Source organism: Pleurodeles waltl, chromosome 2_2 (assembly GCF_031143425.1).
Source record: "Pleurodeles waltl isolate 20211129_DDA chromosome 2_2, aPleWal1.hap1.20221129, whole genome shotgun sequence".
Taxonomy (NCBI): Eukaryota; Metazoa; Chordata; class Amphibia; order Caudata; family Salamandridae; genus Pleurodeles; species Pleurodeles waltl.
In genome coordinates, this window is record NC_090439.1 from 906,149,201 (window position 1) to 906,174,370 (window position 25,170).

The window sequence follows — 25,170 nt, forward strand, 5'->3', positions numbered from 1 at the left end:
CCTATTTTGCAAGCCAGTGTCCCGTTAACATCTCACAAAATAGGGATTGCGACTCGCAATCAGGAAAGGGCGTTCCATGGGCACATCCCTTCTTAATTGGGACTCGCAGACCCAGGTATGTTTGTTTTGTGACTGTGAATGCGGTTGCAAAACAATCACAGTTTCCACCAATTTCAAATTGGTGGTAACCCATTTGCAAACTGAAAGGTGATCCCAAGGGATCCCCTCCCCTTTGTGTGTGTGTGTAGGCGTCAAGATTTTTTCAGAGCTGCTTTGAAAAAATGAAAAAGGTAACTTTTCATTTTTGTTTTTTTTAAATGCATCCCGTTTTCTGCCCAGGAAAACGGGCTGCATATTAAAAAAACAATAATAATAATAGCTTTAAGGACAAAGCAGTCACACACATTGTGATCTGCCGACTCGAGCAGGCCACCATCCCTGTGATTGTTGCCATTCACAAATGGGTCGCAATTTGCGACCTGCCTCATGAATATTGATGAGGCAAGTTTTTTGCCTCCCATTTGCAAATCACAAACAGTGTGGTTGACATTGTTGTACAATTTGTTTTGCGACTCACAAAAAGACGCAAATTGCAAGTCGCAAAACAAAGTGGTGGTACATCTGCCTTGGGAACGCTATAACTGCACTTGATCGACTGTGACAGTGTGTAGCAGGGGTTGCTTACTTTGGGTAAGTAGCCTCTGCATCCGCTGGACAGTCCTCTCGGAACAGTTGAAGGCTGTGTGCAGAGAGGTTGGACTGCCAATGCATTGTTGCTGCATGGTCTAGCGAAGGCCAACCAATCTGGCGACCCCATGCTATGCACAACCAAATTTAGCATGCAGTGGTGCTTTGATCTCCGTTGGGGAGTGGCAGGGGAGTGATTTATGGAGCAGGCTTTTGCCAGTGGCCATAGTCTGTGGCCAGGCCTTCTGTGTAGGGCCAGTATTCATACGCTAATAGACTGGCCAGCTGCAGAACAGTGGGCTCAAGGCCTGGCCTTTTGACAGGCTTTGCAGCCAACCCCTGCTGCACACATCCAAGTGATGTGCAGCAGGGTGTTGGGTTTATACCCTGACCTTTGGCTATGCCCAGTGGCCGACCCTCAGTATTCCTGGCCACAGTCTGCGTGCAGTGAGGGTTGGGTGAACACTGAAAAGTGGGGCAAGGCCTGGCTTATGCCAAGACTTACAGCGAATCTCCCACTTCTTGTCGTTGTCATGCGTAACAGAGCTTGGCATTTGGAAAAAAGTACATGGAAAAAAAACATAAATTTACTAGTAAACTACAGCTAAAGTGAAAATGTTCATAAACAAACCTGAAGATAATTATTAAAGCACAGTGCGGTTATGAATTAAAACCGAAAACAACTGAAATTTACAAGGTATTATTGGCTCCGCGAACAGAACTCTCACTTCAGCCATGCAAGCCATAGCTCGCGGGCCACATTCAGTTCCAAGATGTAACTCATCATTCTGTATCGTAGGATCTTCATTGATACTCGTAAGCTTAAGCTAGAGTAAATCTCTGCTGTGTGCATTTTTCGTAGATGTATCATCTATCCAATAGTAATAATGCCTATTGGAGTTCAGATAACTGAATTCGAGCCTTCATTGCAACACCTGATGTTCAAAAAAGGATGAGTGTATAATAATTTAAAACAAAAATGCAGTCTGATGAGCCTTTACTAAAAGAAGAGAAAGAGAATCATGTCCATTTGATACTCCAGGAGCTTCCCCTACCAATGATGTATTGTTCTGGTTGTTTCCTCATCCAGCTAGGTCTTTTTTTTACACAAATTGTATGTTGTATTTTGTGTCCAATGCCTAACCCTACTCAGCTGAGTGTTGCAGGTCAGTAACGGTTCGTACAATGCAGAACCAGGACTACAGGTAAGAAACCTTTCCTTGTGCATCGTAGTATATAATTGATAGCCATAAATGCTTGAATAGAGTTGTTAAGTTTTTTAAGCCCCCGTAAAAGTGCTGTTGGCCGAAGTTCTGCTCAAAAGCCTGTGGTTAGTGCAATCAAACGCTGGAACGTTGACTAGGAAGGCTGGTAGTCTTGAATAGATCTCCCACTCAGTCCCTCATCGGCTCAAATAGAGCACTGAGCCCCTGTAGAGCAGCTGCCGCCCAGCAGGGAAGCGAACAAAATATGGGTCACTGATTGCTCTCGGCAAAAAAGGGCTTTTCGACTTCAAGTTTTCTCAGGGTTTCCTAGCCGAATCTTGCATCAGCTAATGTGTCTTGAGTCTAGTCACTAGTGTCATGTTGAATATGTACACCGATGTTCATGTTGTTGCTTTGCATATGTAAGCAGGTGGTATATAAGTTGTGCTGTAGTGACTATTTACCCATTGTGTAGTGAACCATTGGGTTCCTTCGAAGGGGCTTGTTCGCTGTTTGATAGCATATGGAGATGCGAGTTACTATCCATCTAGAAATATATTGTTTGGATGTTTCTAGCTCTTGCCTAATATGACTGAAATGAAAAACAGATGTTCATTCTCTGTAAGGCTTTTTGCCAAGATAGAAATGAAGGACACTTCTTATGTCTTGTGAATAGAAAGAGCGTTCTGCTGCCGTAGATGTATTGGGGGGAGGGGTGGGGGGCATTTAATGGTTTGATTAATATCGAAATCAAAAATGAACTTTGAAAGGAAGGATGGATGTGTTCTCATAACCACTATATTACTTAGGCATAAAACAATGGACTATACAGACGACAAGCCTGGACCTCACTTACTTTTTAAGTAGAGATGATGGGCAAAAGAAAGCCTGCTTTCCAGGAAAGATCCTCGGCTCAGAGGGAGGATCCATTAGTTTTGAGAAAACAATATGTAATTCCCATGGTGGAGATTGGTAGAAACATTTTCTTGAGTCAATTAGTACATATCCATACTTTGTGGTTAGCTCAAGGCTCTTTTGAAATACTGTGAATTCCAAGATGACCGACGTAAATACATTGGAGCAAGAGCTTTATCTCATGTTTCTTTGTTATTGTGAATCAGATTAATACCATCCAAAGGGTACCTCGATGCTGCCCAGACCCTAGTTACTGATTAAACGGGGTTTCAGGCACTCTCTGACACTAAAAAGAATGTTAATTCGTGTTTCAAATTAAGTAAAGTGTTATTTTTAGCCGATGATGATAATTTGATGAGAATAGGTTTGTGCAAGTAAATTTAGCAATGACACTACTACGTACTTAGAACTTGTTATGCTTAGCCAAATTCTACCCAGATGTTTTGTGAGGTCAGTCATCACTCCGAACTATGAATGCATTTTGACAAGTCTAAACAGCACATTTTATACAGAGAAAGTGACAGTCATTTAAGGAACTTTGGTTGCCAAATAAACACAATACCAAAGAAAAATGAAATACAGGATCATTCAGTAGTTCATTTTTGTTTAAATTATTTATTCAAAATCACCATACATGTCTTCAGCTTTCGTAGCATCTAACCGAGATTATATTTCATCACACGCTAACCTGTTTTCCAGCATGTGTAGCTGTAAATCACATGCTTTGCACACTACTGCCACCTCGTGTTGGGCTCAAAACAATTCAAGTTGTTGATTTTGATGTGATTTGACGTACCTCACCTGACATAAACAGCGCATTAAAAAACAAACTCCACCTTAGATTGTGTTTTTCTGCCCTAGGGTTCAGGCGCGTTTCCAAGTGATCTCTTTCACTGTGTACTAACGTTTACTTTTCGACGCAAGAGGACCGATAGTCTGTCAGTGAAAACATTGAGACCAGGTTTATGAAAGTCATTTGGGGAAAACATTTGGAGAATGCACATTTAATATTCTGCCTGTCATTCAACAGTAATTCCCGTGGCTGGAACAGCGTATTTTTTTCTGCAACGGAGAACTAATGGGGCATTTGTTTGGCTTGTAGTGCCATTCGGCTGTAAAAAAAAATGAGCATGAATTAATCTGCAGGGCGGAGGCTACTGGCTCACTCAATGCGGAGTGGCTGAAGATGTCAGAGGAGCGCACTCAGACGACAAGGGAGGCCCATGCGGCTGCCGCGAAGCAATGAAGTGGCCTCGTGATTCCAAATCAAGAGAAGAATCTCCAGGACCCTCCTTGAAACACCCAATACAAAGACTACAGCTCTTGTTCCTGGCATTCACTCCGAGGTGCTGGGTCAGTCCTCCGTGGCTAGGGTGACCAGGCGTCTCGGATTTGCCAGGACAGTCCCGGTTTTTCACCAGCTGTCCCAGCAGATTTCGGGAAATTTAGTTCATGTCCCGGTTTTTAAAGAGTCGCCTGAAAACTATAAGAAGTGATTTTTTTGTTTTCTAAAGCAGAAATACAAAGCAGGTGTTATTAGAAAGTGATTTAATTAACAGGCATTATACTGGCTTTAAAAATGGCATTTGATTTGTGTTCTTAGTGCCTCTTCTGTAATTGTGTGGTGATGAGCGCTGCCATTCTCGGCGCTCGGTTGAAGAAAACTTGTTATCCATCTTCTAATTTTGTGAAATGTCCCGGTTTTCGGCTTTAAAATTCTGGTCACCCTACCCTGGCTTCAACCAGATTCTGCAACTTTGTCCACTGATGAGCCTCAATTCATCCTGTGAGTGCCATGCCTTGTTCGAGAAACCATCCTTGAAAAAGCCTTGACAGTTAGCAGTGCCCTTTGTTGCTGAGAACATTTGGGGCTGAATGGCAATTTTCAGCCCCAGAACGTCCTTGAGGTCGAGGTCTCAAACCCCAGATCCGAGAGGCTGTCAACATCTCTTCACTTGTGCAACCAGCACAGCCTTCTACCACCCAGAATACCAACCGGTTCCTTCTCCAAAAGGGGGTGTACAATCAGGTTGAGGGCATTATACATCTCCAATCTATATTGGCCCTGATAGTGATTAAATACTTGCACGCCGTCCTCCCTCAACTCATGCACTACACAATAAGAGGAAACACGTTTTAGGAGGCACTTTCTGTAGAAATGAGGGAGTAATATGAACTATACCTTTCCAAAGAATTCTTTCATCACAAATCCAATTGTCTTTAAAAAAAAAAAAAACGTGCTTTCAGATTTTGATCTATGTTATTCTTCTAACTCATGCCTCCTATTAGGAGCCAGAGCCGAGTGATTCTCAGGAGAACATTTGTCAAGACTAAACGATGGATCCTTAGGACCACCACATAGAACGCTTTTCATAGAAACCCATTCCAAATCTGAGCACTCTACTCCATTCCTTCCCTTATGAAACACAATGTTGGAATATTTCAAAGAAAATATAAAGGACCCCAGCAAGGCAAGGTTTCTCCCTTGGTGGAGAAAAAAAAATGTATTCCACTCTTTTCATTCGTAGTCATTACCCACCAGATTTCCTCATAGTGCATGCTACATATAAAGAGACATACCCCAGACAAAGTATATATGCAGACAAGTAAAGTAAGAAGACTGATGCGGCAGGGAAAAGGGTAGCCTTAGGAGCTATTCAAAATGGCATATTGCAAACTGCATGATGTTACTAGCTAAATATAAGGATCAGTGGGATTACTGAGTGGCATTGCTTAAATAACTCTTGACACTTTAAGGAAGACCGCAATAGTGATCGTTCACGAACGAAAAACCAGCTTGAACGTGAACATTCCTTGTATATGGGAGATCCAACCAACAAGCAAGTCAGTGCATCCTACTCCGCTTTCATACTTGGTTTACAGTTTCAGGCTTTAGATCAGAGGTTCAACAACACCTTACTGGATTGCCCTTTGATGGTGAGCATCACTCCTGTCCACAGGCTGAATCGATTCTGGAGAAAAGCACTCAACACGGCAAAGGTTATCAGCAGTTTAAAACTGTTCTATTTAAAGGCAACAATCAAAGACGCCCTCTAAATCAGGTTCGCCTGCATCTAGTCCCAGCCACAATAGCAATCCTTTTAGGAACATCTGGTGTCAGTATTAACAAGGAGGCTCCCATGGAAACAAATGAAGACGGCCATCGGTGCCCAAAGTAGAGCTATCTCTCACCAGCCATTTATTCTTCCCTGCCATCATACTCGTGTCTGGGGAAGACTGACCTTCTGCTTGCCACAGTGGCAGAGAATAACCTCAAGCGAGTGGACCTTTTTCATCATTGCCCAAGGCTACCGTCTAGAGCAGTGGTTCCCAACCTGTGGTCCGGAGACCGCAGGGGGTCCTCGAAGCCTCCTCAGGGGGTCCGCGACTGCTTAGAAAATTAAAGAATATTAATAGATGACGTCCCCAGCTTTCAGTAATGACTTAGTGGGGGGCCCCCAGACTCCAATAATCATTCAGTGGGGGTCCCCGGGTTCCACTAATCATAAAGTGTGGGTCCACAGAAGTTAAAAGGTTGAGAACCCACTGGTCTAGAGTTTCACATAACCCCGCTCAATATGCAGTAACCACCCATGAAGCAAAACTCCAGAGCATGCGTGCAATGGAGGTCTAACGCAATAAGCATAGCAGTACTCGTTGTGTCAGAGAGAAGCACAATACATCTCTTTCATTAAGCACCATGACAGCCAAGTGCATTGGGAGACACTCGGCCATAGGTTGCACTCAGAATGACGTGCAATAATTTCCTCTGGGATAAGGGAGTCTAGAGCTGAATACTCAGAGCTCCTCACTTGGCCCTATCATATCCAACTTCCTATGAACAGTGACCTAGCGGTTTTGGAATTGAAATTGGAGAAGGAGGAGAGAGTAGATTACTGAAACGGGAGGATTATTAGAATGTTTTATTTTGAGGAATATTGTTTGTTCCGAATCTGAAGAATAAAGTGAGACTACAAAAAATGATTGTGTCACCTACATGATGAAGTGGGTGAAGATAACCGATTTGGTTTTAACCCCCCTTTCTAGGTTCACCCCAAGTCTAGATAAGGTAAAACCGAAGGTAGCCATTTTTGAGAAAGCGGTCCTGAGAAATCTAGTCAAAGTAACAAAGTTTGTCCAAAAGTAATACCCAACTCAAGTGAGGAAGAATATTTGCCTTTAACTGTATTGCAAAGCAGTGTGCCTTAGTCACAATCAAATCGTGTGACAAGGGCAGAGTGGCAGTTGTCATGGAAACAGATGAATGCATGAAAAAAGTCAGGAAAAGGCTGTCTGTACCTGAGCATAATTAAAAGGTGAAAGCCATCTCATTAAGAACCTTACACAAATTATTTTGATTACTGTTTGGCCCAGGAGGAGGGCCATATATGCTTGATGGAATTAGAATTTCTCAAAAAAGATAACCCTTTTACACAAGTCCCTCAGGGGTACCCTCTATAGCCCCACAAGATCCCACCACTTAAACCTATAGTCCCGAGTATTAATTTTGCTAGAGAACCACCGGCTAAATACATGGATGTTTTTCTGAGACGCATAGTGGATTTGATTCTTACACGAGAGATACTGATTAACAGAATTGAAAATGTCCCAGTCAGGAGGAGATACTTGTCTTCTTAGACATGAAGGTCTTGTAAACGAATAGACCTCAGAGTACTATGATGACAGTGAGGGAAGCCCTGGAGAGGACCCCTGGAGACTGACCAAATGGGCCCATCACTACTTGTCTTGAACTGGTAACCCTTAATCATTTTTTTTTTCAGTTTGATGAGTTATACCTCCGATGTAAAGGAACAATTATGGGATTATTTTATGCTGCACTTATAGTGAACGCCAATATGGGGGTCTTTGAGGAAAAACGTTTATAATGAGGTGCCCTTTTGCTGAAAATACTAGATGCTGGTCAAGTTACATCAACAGTATATATATATTTTTTATTTGGAATGGGGAGGAAGCACAACTGGAATTCCTTCTCCGGCTCAATTTGTTGAATGAAAATTTGGGGTTCACAGCTAAAACAGATAGAAGGAATGTTCAGTTTTTAGACCTACAGGGGATTAGCCGGAGTGGGTGTCTTTAAGTGGACTTGTATCCTAATCTTGCAGCCAGTAATATCCTTCTAAACAGACAGTTCCTTAGATTAAGAAGAAACTGTACTCAGATGAGTATCTTAGAAATGCAAAAGTTCTCAGATAAAACTGATACGAGAGGCTATCTAAGACGCCAAGTGAGGAAAGCACTAAAGTGAGCAAAATATCACAGTAGAACAAAAGTGTTTAATACTAACCTTAAATAACAGAAATACAGATTAGTGTGCATGTCTCGTCAGTCTAATCTCAACAGTAAAATAGGAAAGATAATCAACACAAATTGGCATGTTACAAATTCAAATGAAGATGATCAGTAGATAGCTACACCTGTGTATTCATTCTGGTAAAATCATAATCTTTGGGACAAATTAGTGCATATTTACATGAATGACAGCAGCCACTGGCTACAAAGGTCCATATAGTTCTCTTCTGAAAGGCAGCTTTCGCTGTTGCACTTGTCATGCCTGTGATGCAAGCATTAACACAGAGATGCAGCAGCATAATGGATGCAAATTAGTGTCCAAAGAGATGACCAGCAGTAGGAACAGTAATGTGGTATATTTGGTGCTGTGCCCCAATATGATGGGATATGCGAGGGAAACAGGGGGAGAGTTCTATAATAGATGTAGAGAGCAAAAATCTATGGTGTGTAATAGGAAAATACAAGCGCCTTTAGTACTGCATTGTATAGGACATAAAGAGACTGATCTCAGGTGGTTGATCTTGTAAAAGATCAAGACCAATTACAGGAGCATATCTAGTGCAGACAAACATAAGGAAAACTTTTGGATATTTATCCTAAGAATTGAATTGCATGATAAAATAATTTGGGAAATCATATCATGAAAAACTCTGGATTATAATTATTCCCTGTTCCTGCTTCTAATAATTTGGGAGGTGTTGGGCAGATTAAATTATATCCTTTAGCAAAAGAGCATGTAGATATTTACAAAAGAGGGCCTCAGGTATGAGGCACAGGAAAATATTACCACTGTAAATAAACATTAACTATGCTTATTAGTAATGTATGTGTTAGAAATGGGGTCTCTAGTTGGGAGAGGTATACACCTTTGTCCAAGTAGGGACCACAATCCTAGTAGGGGAAAGTGACACGCAATCCAAATTATCCTGTGCCCACCCTCTGGTAGCTTGGCACTGAGCAGTCAGGCTTAACTTAGAAGGCAATGTGTAAAGTATTTGTGCAATAAGTCATGCAATAACACAGTGAAAACACCACAAAAATACACTACACAGGTTTAGAAAAATATAAGACTTTTATCTGAATGAATTAAGGTCAAACGATCAAGATTTGATAAGTATAAGTTGTAATATCACTTTTGCAATGATAAGAAGAGTTTTAAGTCTTTAAAAAGCAACAAGTGTCTCTTGCAAGGACAAAGTACCTGGTGTGCGTCGAAATTACACGCATGGAAACCGCAGAGGAGGAGATGCGTGGAAAATGAAGGGTGTGCGTTGGATTTCCAGGTGCACACAGACGATGCGTCAATTCTTTTCCACGCGGCAAGGACTTTGCATCAAATTCCGGCGCGCAGGCTTAAATCCTCTTTGCGATGACGGGTCTTTTGATGCCCAGGGACGATGCTTGGAAATCTTGGGCGTGCAGGGCGAAGTGACAGATGCTGCGTCAACCCGGTGGGCGATGAGTCGGAGTTTCTATTGCACGGCAGGCGCTGCGTCGATTATTCTTGCAGCAAGTCGGGCTGCGTCAGTCCGGCTCGGTGATACATCAATCCAGTGGGCTGTGCGTCAAGTTTCCAGTCTCAACGCTGGCGCTGCGTCGATCTCCACTCTAGGAGCTGGGCTGCACCGTACCAGTTCGGTGATGCAGTGATTCTTTCACCGCTACGCAGGCCGTGCGTCGATTTTCGCCACACAAGGTGTTCCTTTGGAGAGATAGTCTTTTTGGCCCTGCGACTTCAGGACACAGGAGGCAAGCTCAATCCAAGCCCTTGGAGAGCACTTTTCAGCAGAGCCAGAGGCTAGCAAGGCAGCAGGGCAACACCAAGGCAGCAGTCCTTCACAGCATCGCAGTCCAGGTGAGTGGTTTGAGCAGCCAGGCAGCTCCTCTTGGCAGGTTTCTGGATCTGGTTCATAATATCAGGGACCCAGTTTATATACCCAAAAGTGCCTTTGAAGTGGGGGAGACTTCAAAGAATGGTTTTGAAGTACACAAGGTTCCCTTTCAGTACAACCCTGTCTACCAGGGTCCAGTAGGGGGTTTGGCAGTCCATTGTGTGAGGGCAGGCCACTGTCCTTTGAAATGCAAGTGTCAGGCCCTCCACCCTTCCAGCCCAGGAAGACCCATTCAGTATGCAGATGTGTGCAGGTGTGACTGAGCATCCTGTGTTTTTGGTTGTCTAGGTGAAATGTGCAACGGAGCTGATGCCCAGACGTGGATTGGAGACGGGCTGTAAGGCACAGGAGGATTTCAGAATATAAAGCCATGCACTAAAAATAGGGTCTGCTAAATAAATGACAATAAATAAAATATATGTGTATATAAGTGCAGGCCGTGAAACTTACTAAACCTGGGTGTCCAATCCGGCACTAAAGAGCCACTACAACAAAGGGGAAACTTAAAGATGGGCGTAAATGTTGTTACTGGTTTGGCAGCACTGAGCATTTGGCATATTCAAATGTGTGCCCTGCTTAGAAAATACAACGTAGTGTGTGCTCTATTTTGGGTCATTTTACTAAAGTGCGTAAGAAATAGATAGACAAAGTCAAGTATGTTGAAGTTCAGTGGTAGTGAAGGAACACAGCTTTTTTTAAACATAGGAGTGACATAAAAAAGGATGTCAAGAAAGTGAAAGGCAATTTGATCTTGAATTTAAAGGATTGCAAGTTCCAGTGTGGGAAAAAAACAGAATGTTTAATTATTACTGGCGGAGTTGGCTTACACTAATTTGCTAAAGTTGTTGAGGTTGTTTAGAAGGACAAATTTGTAGGCAAAGTTAGAAATACGTTATTCGCTACTGATATCTAACTGAAGGGGCATAGTGTGGAGAGTATAGACATGTTATAATAGAAATGGTTTAAATATGTGCTTAAAAACGGATGTGCTAATTGAATGTTGTATAGAAAGGCCTGTTTCTATATTGGTGGGGTTTCAAAAGAATTTGCATATTCTTCTGGATCCTTACAACAAGGAACAAGTTATAGATTGTGGATGATGGTGTTGCTGGGGCCATGTTGAGGATATTTCCTAATGTTTTAATAAAAGTATCGAAGGACTACTCCGATTTGGTTGCAGGATTATTGTGAATTGAGAATGCATGTCGTAAAGTACATTAAATTAGGAATATTCCAATCGTTGAGGGATGATGTGACGAACGATTTAGAAAGGTTGATTGATGCTGCATAACTGAGCCTGAGGAGGCATCTGAATTGCCTTTGGTCATTGCACAGTGTTTTTAAAGGAAGATTACGGTTGTGCGTGGATTTAAGTTTTCCAAACAAATAATAATATGGCTTGGTTTACCTTGCAGAAAATTAGCACAGGGTTAATCATGCCACAGAGGGCAAAATGGTTCTCCACAGTAGACCGATCTTCAGCTTACCATCAAATTTCACTTTTGTTGGATTCCAGGCAACTTACAACATTTATAACTTCAGTGGGAAGTTTTCACTTCAAGTGCATGGCTTTTGGGTTTGCTTCCACTGCAGTGGTATTTCAGTGTTTAAAGTTTCAACATTTTGGGAAGGGGAATGGTCTCAAGTGTTTTTCAAGATTACATATTAGTTTTTGTGAGTACAAAATTAGAATGCAACTCAAAGTTGGAGAAAGTACTGAGCATTTTAGAATTGAAGGGGCTAACTGTAGAACTCTCCAAATAATAGTTTGCTAAAAATAGTGTTACATATTTAGGTCAGATAATCAATGAGGATGGAATTGAACATAAGCCGTATTTAGATGACGCCTTTCGGAATGCCCCAGCACAGAGGAACAGGAATTGCTTTCTGAGGAGTGATGGGGTTGTGGTCCAAATATATAAAAAACTTTTTAGAGAAAGCATTCCATATTAGACACTTACTCAAAAGTAGGAATAAATGTTAATGGAGAAAGGAAATTCAATGTGGATTTTCAAAGTATTGAGGATTCTGTTGCTAATGTGACTCCTCTCAAAGGGTTTCGACCTAAATGCTGATAGTATTATTATTACTGATGCTAGTAGTAAACAACTAGATGCAAAACTAAAAGAAATCGGGAAGGATGGTAAAGAATGCACGTGCTTCAAGATTGTGGTCTAGTACTCTATTATTGAAAGGCAAGGTTTGAAGGTGCATGCTTATATAGTCCCCTTTAGAGTATTTGTTTGAGGTAAACCTCTTATTATAGGTTGTGACCATAAACCTTAATTGAAAATCCTTATAACTGAAAGTAAGGGTAATGCTTTGCCAGATTGGCACAATTAGGAGTAAGGTTACAGAACTACAGTTAAAAACCTGTATATGTGCCTTGTAAATATTCAGATTGCATACTTTTATGATAATGGGCTTCTTGCACATGGAAAAGACAGCTGGGTACACGAGCACCAAAAAGATGAGGTGTTTGACCCAAGAAACGTCTCTTGACTATTCTTGTGTAACTATTTTGGAAGTTCAGATCTAAATTGACTGAGGAAAATCTGGTCATTTTGAGGGTTGAGAGTGTGTGTGCACCAAAGTCCTTACTGACGAACATCACTGAATTATACCAGGAAGGGCATTTTGACATTGTAGGGACTGAACATGCTTTAAAAAAAAATTGGTGGCTTGGAATGGATCTGAAAAGAGGTTTGTATGAGAATGTTTGAGTTATTTTCGGTTGGATATATATTTGAAAACCTGGGGAACTTGGAAAACTGGTAATTGATACCATGGCTTGTGTGGATAAAACAAGAAAGTACATAATTGCTTTAATTGATGTATTTTCAGGTTGGTCTGTTGTGGAGATGATGGAAAGAGCAGACACTGCTTATGTACTTTTTTGGATTGTTTGTTCACTTGTGAAGGAATAATGGCAACCTTGTTGGTTGTTGGGTGTCAGTGGGTGCTATCGACTAGAGCTAAAGAATGTTTTGGAAGAGTTATGATAAGACATAAAACTACAGCCTAGCGCTCCTCTCCCCAATATACCCTGTGGTATGATTACATTCTTTTATAGAGTCATCAAAAATAAAATCCAGTAAGTGTTCAAAAGTAAAAGTAATTGGGGAGTTCACTTAGTCATTACCGCATGGGCCTACAGTGTGTCTAATGATGTTACTGGATTATTACTTTTTGTTATTATGAGGACTAGGAATTGTAGGACTATATACAATCCTGGTTGATCGTTTAAAGCAGATGTTGAATTTTGGTGTTGAGAGCATTCTGTAAAAATTGGTGTGACTCAGAATAAAAGTATGTTGCAGAATGATTATAAACATATCTCCAAACTTGTTGGTATTCAGGAGGAACAATAGGCTTGTATTAAAAACAGTGGTAAGGTTCATAAAGGGCATAGTCCATTTTATGAACCAGTGGAAGTCAAGGAAGTTTTAAAAAAGTGTGAAACCTTAAAAGCGTGGGTAATACTCACGATGGAGGGTGACAAAATAACCAACCAGAAAACAGTGGTATTGTGAATGTTTGATTAAATCACTGTGTTGCAGTGGGTTGCAAGTGTTGACAATACATATTGTCAACCACTGGATGAAGGAGTGTGTGGTGGTGAAAACACTTTGATACCCAATACTGAGGGTGGTGGTGGGGGCATGTATCAGAGTTTGAGAAACTGTAGAAGACCACCAAGACTGTGGAAGGATTATCTAAGTGTTGAGGATTTACTGTAGTATATATATATATATTTTTAATGGTATAATTTATTATTGCACTTGTAGTGTATTTTAAGGGCGAAGTGTATCCATATTTGAATTGCTTCTATTTTATTCCTTCAGTGTGTTATTTCACATATTTCTGCTACTGAATGCAGTTATTGCAAGTAGGAATTCCATAGGTGACATAATGTAATTCCTATTGGCAGTTGCAGTGCATAGATGCTAGGCTTTGTGTTATGGACAATTGCTGTTGTGAAAACGCAGAATAAAGTTATTAGAATATGTCCTGGGTGCAGTTGTGTCAAGAGCCACTAGAGATGATGAGCGTGTCTACAAGAAAAGCAGGAGTGCTCATCTTGATGGCCCTGACTAGGGTGAAACTGGTTTTGCGTTGCTGGTGTTTCAGCTCCAAAGAGTGCCTATGAGTTTGGGCTGGACTGTTCACATTGGAACAGGTTCAAACTGATTGCATATGGTTGAGTCCAGACTGTGATGGCATAGTGTGCAAAATAACAATGGACTGGGGTGCGCCTGAGTAATTAGCAGTGGGAGAGATTAATTTGATCATTCCACCCATCACTTTTTTGTATGCTTTAGTGCTTAAGGCTAATCATAATATAATCCATAAAAGGGGTTCTTCGCCTACATATAAATGTTTATTTTCAATTACGGTCATGTAGGGTTCTATGGTTGCAGGCTCTCAGACCTAATGATAAGTAAATGCTGCCAGTTGGTGTGCTGGTTTCCAGTTTAAATTCACCTGAAGTGTACCTATGGAATGCTTAACAGCGCCCTCCCTAGTTATTCACTTGTAGTCACTCTGTGGATCGTATTAACTGTTAGGCCACCAACTCCCTTTATTGCCCACATTTGTGGCAAGGCAAATTATCCAAAAGAATAAATTCCATCAGACAAGGTTAATAGAACTGTTGGAAAATGCCTTTTCCAGCACCTGATTTTCACTTCACACTGTTCATCTTTATTTGACACTTTAATTTGAACCCATAGCCAAACAGCAGTGCACCAATGTCCCCTATTCCGATGGCAATATGTTTATAAATCATACTTATTCTGAAAAGCTGGTGTTTAACCTATATCACAGCCCTTTCAATAGTTAGTTGCAGATATAATAGAAAATGCCTGTTGATGAGGAGCAGGGAAATTTGTGAGCACACCGTACGTTAGAGAGCTATTGGAAGCTCTTCAGGAGGTAACTGAAGTGGAGACGGCATGATAAAGCAAATTTTAAGTCTGCTCTTCCAATAAGATTTATTGTCTTTAATAGCTGTAATGGAGCAATGAAGTTGTGAGTTTATTCATATTCACTAGTGGAAGGGATGACATTTAATTTGACAGCTGTCCTTCAAACAAGTAATTGCTAGACTGAAAACATTTCAATTGGTTGTGAGCCATGAGTGCAAATGCTGTTGTATTTTTGCTCAGTGAAGCTGAACCTTTCCATGTACCACGGCTAACCTAGAAACTTCTTCTAGATAAAAGCACACCACTGGCCTTAGCTTCTACGTGTTATTGAAAACGTCAGCATTTATATTGACCTCCCAGAGTGACCACTTACAGTTAAATTATTTTTTGTGGACTCATATGATGGTAATGTGAATTTGAAACTTGCTACGTGTATGCTTAGCTTCAGTATCCAGACTTGCCCTCTGCTTACTTTGCTCTTAGGAGCCCAAACATTCCAGTCCCTACTGATTTGTTATTTGCAGTATATTCATGAGAGCCTTGCCATTGGTCACAAAATAGCTCCATAATGGACCAAAGCACAAATCATTCATAAAGGCAGGTTTTACTAAGGATTTTTAATCATTATTTGAGATTGTTTATTGAGAATACATCCTAGGTTGTACACCTCTGTGGATAGTTTTGCTAGCTGTTTGTAACTTGGCAAGTGTTTTGAGCCCATAGAAAAGGAACATCAGAGTTAGAATGTAAAGATGTAGATAAGGGTTTAGAGTGCACTACTTACACTACCTACTATGAGCAAACCGTGTTCTTCCCAGAGTGGCTCACGTTGATGAGTTGGTCAGGAGGACCGCTTAACACAAATTAGATCAAGTAAATCCATAGAATCACTTACGGATAAAAGAGGCAGTTACATTTATTAACATCATGCAGGTAAAAGGGGTAGATAGAACAAGTGCTGAATGCAAGGTAATTCATAGGTGTGGCTCACCTTTTCTTCCCTATCAGAGAAAAAAGGGCCTCAGATTTACACAAAGGAGAAAAACAATGTATTCTTTAAAGTGAAACCGCTCATGGCAAAGTTATGAAAGTGAGTTGATGGCAACCACCCACACACGAATGTTTCTCCCACCTTGTTGTATTTGTCAAGATTCAGGACCAAATTAGGTTTACTGGTATTTGAGGGTTCCAAGTTAAATTCTTTTTGTAGTTTGTCAAAACACAGTGAGGTGTGCTTGAATCCATTATACAAGGTGATGTTTCTTATTTGGGAGAGTTGTTCCAGTGGGCCTTTTGCATTTTTGAGGGTCTGAAATAAGTTCAATCAGTGGTATGCGATTCAGTTATGTTATTACTGCCCCTAATACGCACTCTGCGTGTATTAATGTGTTCACATTATTGGCATAGTTGTTTTAGAATGATCTGCTAATGGTGGTCTACTTAAGGAGTTTCTTTCCCTTATTCCCCTTTCTTTCCATTAGGTCAAGTCTCATATGATATGTGTTCCCAATTGTTGGGGACCTTGTCAGGCAGTTTGGGCTGAACTGTTGGAGCAGGACAATGGTTGATTTGCCCAACTGGTTTCGGTCTTAAAGTGGCATAGTGGGCAAAGCAAATTTGGACTGAAATGCATCTGAGTATCTCTAATAATCCTCCAGGGACTCTAGTTGAGTGAATGACGCATGTTCTCTCAAAACAAACAGCAAGTGGGAAAATATACTCAACAAAGTATCAACATAAATGAAATAGAATATTTGGTCTTTGTCCTTGTTCTTCCAGGGGTGACTGTGCAACACGTTAGAGCAAAATTAGTGGTTTGTTCATGGATGACAGGAGTGCTGACTTAAGGAAGCATTCAAGGGCTAAGGTGTACAAACTTCAGTGGAGATTCAAAAGGAAGTTGTAGGGTTTCCTAGGGTTTGCTTAGAAAGGTAAAATAATGTTTATGAAATAGTCTTGTGAAAGGTGGCATCATAAAGAACATGTGTTTACTTCAGATAGCCATAAATAACATCTCACGAACCTGTACGTTTTATTTGACACTTCAGAAGTTGATGAAAGGACCATAACCTTCGGTAAACGTACCATTTAAATGTGCATGATTGCGAACTACTATAACAGTATATATCTGATAGAGACTTCTAGCCGCAGGTTCGTTACCTTTTGAATTTACCCAGGCATCAAACTGGATCTGGAAGATCTTTTGTGAGCAGTGCACCTGTGCGCCGGTAGGTGGAATCGATCAGCTGTGTGCTGTGTCGTCCACGTCACCTATACAGGCACCACTTCTACTTGCCAACGTCCATTCTTTTCTTTCCGTACCAGTTAGCGGCGATCCAGAGAAGAGCTACTGCTCTGTCGTTTTTTGACAGGATTTTTTCGACATCTTGTTGACTTATTTTTTGTGGTTTTTCCACCTGCTGTTGAGGATGTCTTTGAGGAAGACCGATTTTAAACTGTGTGGCGCCTGTCACGAAACCATTTCAGTTACGGACCCACACCTTGTGTGTCTCTGGTGTCTGGAGCGTGACCATGACTCCAAGTTGTGCTCCGACTACTGGGCCATGGCGCCGAAGGCTTTGAGAGAGCAGTCCCTAAAGCTGCTTGTGGCTCAGCAGGCAACTCTATTAAGATCTCGGTCCCGGGATCACTCTAGGAGTCCCAAGTCCTCTTTCTCCCATTCAAAGTCATCAGGGCATTCAGGTAAGAGGCTCAAAAAACTCCTGTGAATAGGACAGTTGCCGACTGCCACTTCCCTGCACCTGGGAACCCAAACTTCATCGCCAAGCACCCTACCCTGGAGAGCTTGGTTATCCGAGCTTCTACTTCAAATGGCACGTTCCTTGCTGACAAACCCAGAAAGAAAATGTTACCTTCCACCGTGCTTGCATTTCGGTCAGGGAACACCACAAGCTTATTGGGCCACTATTCCCATATACGTGGGGACACAGTTGCGCAAGTGCTGTCACAGGTTCATGAGGAGGCCCGGGCCATTTTTGCCCAAGCGTTCAAGGGCAGGAGAGAAGCAGCGGAGTTCACTATGTGTTGTGGTTTAGACATGACTGACTCATTTGGCAGAGCGGTTTCCACAACTGTGACACTCAGACACTACACCTGGCTGAGAACATCTGTTTTTTCAAGGGTTGTCCAGGCTTCCCTCATGGACATGCTCTTTGATGGCAACCATCTCTTTAGAAACAAGGCAGATTGTGCGCTGGAATTCTTTAAGGACTCATGGGCTACAGCCAATTCTTTATGCCTCTCAGCTGCCTCACATCAATCCCAGTCTTCCTTTCACTCTTTTCATGGCTACAGAAGGGGCATTCAGCCACATCAACCCTTTCCCAGCCACCTTCTCACACAAGCTTCCCAGCCTATACATGGACGTGGTTGCTAATGACACCATGTTTCAGGTAGCCAGCGGTCTGCTATAGCACCTTCTCCCGCCCCCACAGGTGCAGCCTCAATCCCTTCTAATCTTGCCCATCAGCGTCGAGTTGGTGGGGAATCCGCCATCATCTCCACCACTGGCAGCCAATAACCTTAACGTGGGACAGGTGGGTCTTACAGATCATTCAGAGGGGCTACATTCTCCCCTTCGAGTCTACCCCTGAATTAATCCCTCAGTTGTAAGACTGACTGACAGAGGATCATTTGCCCTTGCTCTGCGAGGAAGTTAAGTCTCTCTTGGCCAAGAGAGCCATAGAAAGGGTTCAAGTGCCAGAGATAGGCTGTGGTTGCTATTCCTGTTTCTTTCTGATTCCCAAAAAAGACAAGGGTCTGCGTCCTATCCTAGACCTATGAAACCTCAACCTCTTCCTCAAAAAGGAGAAGTTCAAAATGCTTACATTGGCTCAGGTCTTGCCTGACCTAGACCCAGGAGAGTGGATGGTAGCGTTGGACTTGCAGGATGCCTACTTTCACATTCCCGCCCTGCCTGCCCATCGGAGTTATCTGCAGTTTACAGTAGGCCACAAGCACTTTCAGTTCACCATGCTACCGTTTGGCCTTACCGGTGCCCCTTGGGTGTTCACTAGGGTGATGGCAGTGATTGCAGCACATCTGAGGACCTCAGGGGTGCCAGTATTCCCCTATCTCGATGACTGGCTGTTGAAGGCGGGCTCGCTCCAGGTTGTCATTCCCCCACCTCCAGAATACAGCTCACTATAAACTTGCTGAAGTCTACCTCTCAGGTGCTCCCTTTCATCAGTACTGTTCTGGAAACAGTGCAGTTTTGGGCTTATCCTCTCTAACGGCGAGTCCAGTATATTCAGACTAGGATACAAGTGTTTCAGCCTCTATCCTAGATTTTGGTGAGAATGACTGAGGCTGCTGGGCCTCATTGCTACCTGCATCCTGTGAGTAACTCATGGCAGATGGCATAAGTGAGCTCTGCAGTGGGACCTGAGGTTCCAGAGGGTGCAGCATCAGGGGAGTCTCTCTGACATGGTCCAGATCTCGTAGGGTACTGCACAACATATGCAGTGGTGGCTTCTGTGATTGGGTCAAAGGCAGACCCTCTCTGCCTTCCTCACCCAGATTGACAGATGCATCACTCCTAGGATGGGGTGGCCATTGGGTACAGGTGGAGATCAAAGGACTTTGGTCTCTGGCACAATCAGGACTTCAAATCACCTTGCTGGAACTCTGAGAGATCCGACTGGTATTTAAAGCCTTTCTACTCTTTATCAAATGAAGGCTAGTGCAGGTGTTCGGACAACACTACTGCCATGTGGTACTGCAACAAAGAGGGAGGGGTTATGTTGTGGATCCTTTGAGGCTTTGTGTCTCTGGACATGACTGGAACAACAGGGCATATTCCTGGTGGTTCAACATCTGACAGGTTCTTTGAACGCCGGAGCAGACAAACTCAGTCCCCAATGCCTTGTGGATCACGAATGGCATCTACATCTGGAGGTGGAGCAAGATTTCTTTTAGCAATGGGGAGAGCCTTGGTGAGATCTGTTCACCTCTGCAGAGAACGTGCAATGTCAGCTGTTTTGCGTTCTGGAGTTTCCAAGGCGGCACTCACTCAGAGATGCTTTTGATCTCAAGTGGAACGCAGGCCCTCCTGTAGGCCTTTCGATCAGAGTGCTCATGAAGATCAGGAACGACTGGGTCCAAGTCATCCTTGTGGCTCGGGATTGAGCAGAGAGAGTCTGGTGCCCTGAGCTTCTGAACATTAGCATTGATTGTTCAATCAGGCTGCCCCTTTGGGAGGCTCTTCTGTCGCAGCAGCAGGGGAGAGTCCTCTACCCAAACCTGTTGACTCTCCAACTTGTTGCATGGAGAGTGAGCAGTGACAGTTGACAGCTTTCGACCTTCCTCCTGAAGCCTGCAATTTTGTTCTGGCAGCCAGGTGTCCCTACACCAAGACGATATACACCTGCAGATGGAAAAACAAATTGTATTGTACCGAAAAGTCTATCAACCCTCTTCCTGCTTCTCTCTCTGATGTCCTTTTTATTCTTATCCTTGCCCATCAGGGCTCTGCTTTGGGTACTTTGAAGGGTTATCTTTCTGCGCTATCTGCCTTCTTGCGGCTGCCTGACCAACCTTCTTTATTTAAATCCCCCATGTTAATATATTTCTGAAAGGTCTTGTACGTATGTTTCTCTCTTCTTTTATAATGCGTTAGTGGGACTTTAATTTGGTCCTCATATTCTTAATGTGTTCTCCTTTCGAGGCTTTTCATAATTGCCCTCTCCAGCTGCAAACTGCATTTCTTGTGTCAACTGCATCTGCCCGGAGAGTGATTGAGCTGCAGGCATTACCATCCAAGCCTCCATTCTTGTCCATTTTTCAAGACAGACTGGTTGCTTCACACTAGGTCCTCTTTCCTGCCAAAAGTGGTGACGCCATTTCATGTGGCACAATCTTTCCACATCCCTCTACAAAAGAGGAGCGACTCCACCTTCTGGACCCAGAAAGAGCATCGTCGATCTACCTTAACCGCACACGAGAGTTCCGGGTGGATGAACAACTCGTGTTGGGGGAAGAAAGGTCTAGGTGCAGAAACAGACCATCTCTTCATGGGCCGTTTCTCTCCTTGAAAATCTGCTACGCACTGGCAAAGAACCTGGCTCCTGGGGGCTTTCAGGCTCAAACCACCGGAGCAAAAGCTTTGACCACTGCGTTAGCACTAGGAGTCCAAGTCCTGGACATCTTTGAGGCAGCATTGTGGGCTTTCCTGCAGACGTTTGCCAACAATTACTGCCTGGGCAGTCAGGTCCACAGGGATGGCCATTTCATCTGTTCGGTCCTGCATGATTTCCTAATTTAAATTTGTTGGCATTCCCTCCACCAGGAACGGTATTGCTTGGGTATCTTTTCAAAGGTAAGGAATCTGCAGCTAGAGGTCTGTATCAGATGAAAGTTACTTACTTCAGCAACGCCTTATCTGGTAGAGACAATATGTAGCAGCAGATTCCTTACCAACCCACCCATTCTCCCCGCTCTGCAGACTGATTTCTAGGGTTAGGGATGACCCCTTTCAGGGCCTTAATTTGAACACACCAATGTCGGTGCACTTCATGGCTCTGCACTCCTGGCGTTGAAACTGGTGAAAAGTAACTGGCATCAGCGTACCAAGGCGTCGCCTATATAGGTGATGCGGACGCCACTTCTGGCGCAGACGGCCTCACTGCGCAGAGCCGATGGATGCCACTTACCGGCGCACAGGGTACTGCTCATGGATAATCTTCCAGATCCAGTCTGACGCCTGTGGAAATTCAGTGGTAAGGAATCTGCAGGTACCAGATAAGGTGTTACCGAATGTAAGTAACTTGTTCTTGTAACAAATTAAAAGCCTACATAGGGACTCAATGTCAATCTTCAAATGATATTTGTGAGACACATAATCAACTTGCTGTTTGTTCTTCATTTTAATACATGCTACTTCACAGCTTTTAATTCTATTTTTCAATTTGAATTGTTCATAACTAATGTTCCTGTTTTATTTTAGGGCACTGTTAGTGGTGTACTGCTTGTGACACCAAATAATATAATGTTCGATCCTCATAAAACCGATCCATTGGTACAAGAGAATGGCTGTGAGGAATACGGGATTATGTGTCCAATGGAAGAAGTGACATCAGCTGCCATGTACAAAGAAATTGTGGATGGCAAAATAAAGGATTCATTTCCCATGTAAGATGGAGTGTTCTCAGAAATCTTGTGTTGATTGTTAATTTAAAAATGTGTTCTTGCATAAAATCTCACTATACTCCTAATATTTACACTTATCGGGTGTAACTCACGTAGTGTTGTAACCTAAACTGGGTTTAGATATATTTGTGATAGAAAATATACACAAAGTTAACCAGTGCAAGCATATATTCCATCGCACAGTTGCCCATTCATGTATTCAATCTTGGTATCTACCTCATTTTCTTGTTTACAGCTACCTAATGGGTATGTTAAAATGCCTGTTAATTCTATGATTTATTTACTTTTTAGTTTGTATCTAAAACTAAAAGAATAAAAGCATTTACATCCGTGCTCCGTAAGGTTTTCTGAAAAAAATATTTCTCACCTTGACGTAACCCTAATACAGATCATCCCACATTCGTCCATTCTTTTCTCAGCCATATGTGTTGGTGGCCCGGTCCCAAACTGTTAACAAAGCTACAATCTCGAACGTACTTAGTTTGCTCAGATGGGTCTTTTGATGAGCAGACACATCCCTTTGTGCAGCAGAATGCCTCTGGGTTAGATATGTTTTCCGGTTGTTTAGCATCTACCTGGAGGTTTTGAGGCATCTCTATCCACCAGGAAATTGGATTGCATTCAAGTGTGCCTTAGGATGACATCTACAGAGAATTTGTATCTGCAGAACTGTCAATCGAGGGTTGTATGTACCCTCCGTTCCCTGAAGGGCAATCCCAAAGAAATTGAATTTATGTTGCTAACAACCATGCCTCCCTCTGCTCAAGTTTGGCTCAGTGCAATTTTCCACTTGGTTTAACTTAACACTTGTTTTCTGGTTACATCTCTGGGTTGTCCCCTTGATGCCACAGTGTCTTCCATGTCATGCATTAATTAATCTCAAAATCATATTTCTGCAGTCACTCTTTGATGTGATAATTCAAACCTGACCTCTCTACTAATTTCAAAATAACTCTATAGACCCTTCTTTCATACTTGTGTGATGGAAATGCCATTTCTGATACTTTGCCTGCTGTAGCAATTCCTCCCTTAAAATCTATTTTGCACACTACTGGTCATTGGTTCTGATATAGTGAATTTGGGCTCATTGCCCTTGCTCCATGTATATTTCACAAATTTTCACCAGTCATTTGCTGCATCTTTTTGTAAACATTCATCCAGTGCATGCCTTATTAAGGGTTACTTTGGATCACATTCAACCACATGGATCTATCAGGGCTTTTAGTTGGACTTCTGCCTGTGGGACTGCTTGGTGCTGACTGGCCACGTTAGGGCCTTTCACAATTAGAGGCTGGCTATTACCACAACACCTATGCTGAAGACCACACCGGTTACCCCTGCTCCAGTGTTGAATTCTGCTTCAAAGACATTACTTCCCAATCTGACTGTGTTCTCAGTTTTGTTTCCAAGACTTTTCAAGCCCAACCCTGGCCCATTCCTCATTATGAGATTAGTAAAGAACAGAGATGGTCTGGAAGGATTCACAGACAGTGCTATTGCCTCAACGTCAATATTAACAAAGGTTTCAAGGCCTTATTTGGATTGGATTCAGATGCTGTACAGGGCCTTCAGAATGTTCTGCATAATGATGGAGGATTGGGACCACTTGCTCCTTCCCATTATTCTGATGATGTCCGGTATTTAGGCTCAAGATTGACCTTGATATTTCCTATTTTAGAGAATTGGACTCCCTACTGTGACCCCCCTACAGAGGAGAGTTAATCGTTTGTGATGGTAGTCCACAAAGCTGTAGAAGTGTTTGACCTCTAGTTACCCACGGTAAAAAAACAAGGCAAATCTGCTAACTGAGATCCTACGACCTGGACCTGCGACTTCAAAGCAGTTGCTCCCCTTTACTGCAGCTCTTACAGAAACTTTCAGTGACCCGGTCTAAGCTGCTCTCAGCACCACTGATGAGTCATCGTATATGGAGGCATCATAAGGCTCCCCCTTGTGACCCAGAATCCAACTCAAGAGTTTGGTGGTTCAGGATTCGACCAGCAAGGTAAACCCTAATGCATTCCCATGGCCCCACTGGACAGGGAGTTGAAGCATAGAAATGACTTTGGTAAGAGGGTTTTCTCTTCTGCCAATTTGGTGTTGAAGTCTGTCTACGTGGCATGTCTACAAAGGCTGTATACAAATGCCCTCTAGGATATGGCCAGCGTGATCTTGCCAGCTGTCCCTGAAGAATTCAGAAACATTTTTGTATAGACATTTCAAGACTGGTATTGCGTATTGAGGTGGATTGGATGCAACAGATAGCTTGGGTCTTGCCATAGACATTAGTTCAGTGATAAAGTATCATGCATGGATGCTCACCACATGATATTCTGGGTTACAGATTTGCCATTTGATAGCACATGGTTTCTGGCAAGAAAGCAGATTCTACCCAGAGTCGTGGCACAGCCTGTTCACTTGGCTTGTTGTTGCCAGCCCATTAGTTCCACAAACAATGCTGTTCATCCAGGGGATGTTTGTGAGGCATTGCTTATTGCCAAAGGCAGCCGTCACAGTCAGTGCAACAGCTCATGCTGCCCCTTCAAAGGGATTTGAAGCGGTGTTGCGGTCGCAGAGCCCTTGGCCAGCTGCACTGACAGCATTAATCTCCTGTGCAACAGAAACTGCAGCTATGCTGCTCTGATTCTCCCTTATTTCGTCTTTTGTGGCCAATAGGGAAGAATGCTTTTTTTATGCTTCTGGCTTGCAATTACATGAGTTCTGCAGGTGGTTAAAAATACTTGTGTCCTTCCTTTTCTATCTATTCACACTCATGTTGCTTCTGTCCCTTCTCAGGCTTCTCACACATACATTCGTGCCCAGCAAGTTAAGTCACTATTGGCCAAAGGTACCACTGAGAGTCCCCAAGGAGAGGGACATGGGATGTTATTTCTGCTACTTTTTGGTGGAAAGAAGGCAGTGTTATACTGATTCTAGACTTTGGGTCTTCAATACTTTCCTACAAAGGGACAAATTTAAAATGTTGACTCTGGTTCACGTCCTGTCCAGCCTTTAACAAATTGACTGGATTGTGTCCTTGGACTTGCTGCACATGTGTTTTAATGT

The 25,170-nt window shown here is 42.6% G+C and overlaps 1 protein-coding gene across 8 annotated transcripts in view; it reads left to right on the top strand.

The window, feature by feature from the left end:
- The window catches only part of OXR1 (oxidation resistance 1), a 1,752,159-nt gene that overhangs the window by 1,355,421 nt on the left and 371,568 nt on the right, over positions 1–25,170 (top strand). For all 8 annotated transcript variants that reach the window (XM_069220614.1, XM_069220609.1, XM_069220613.1 and 5 more), the window contains one exon: positions 21,902–22,086. In XM_069220614.1, the coding sequence (XP_069076715.1) occupies positions 21,902–22,086 (185 nt within the window). The remainder of the gene's footprint in view (positions 1–21,901; positions 22,087–25,170) is intronic.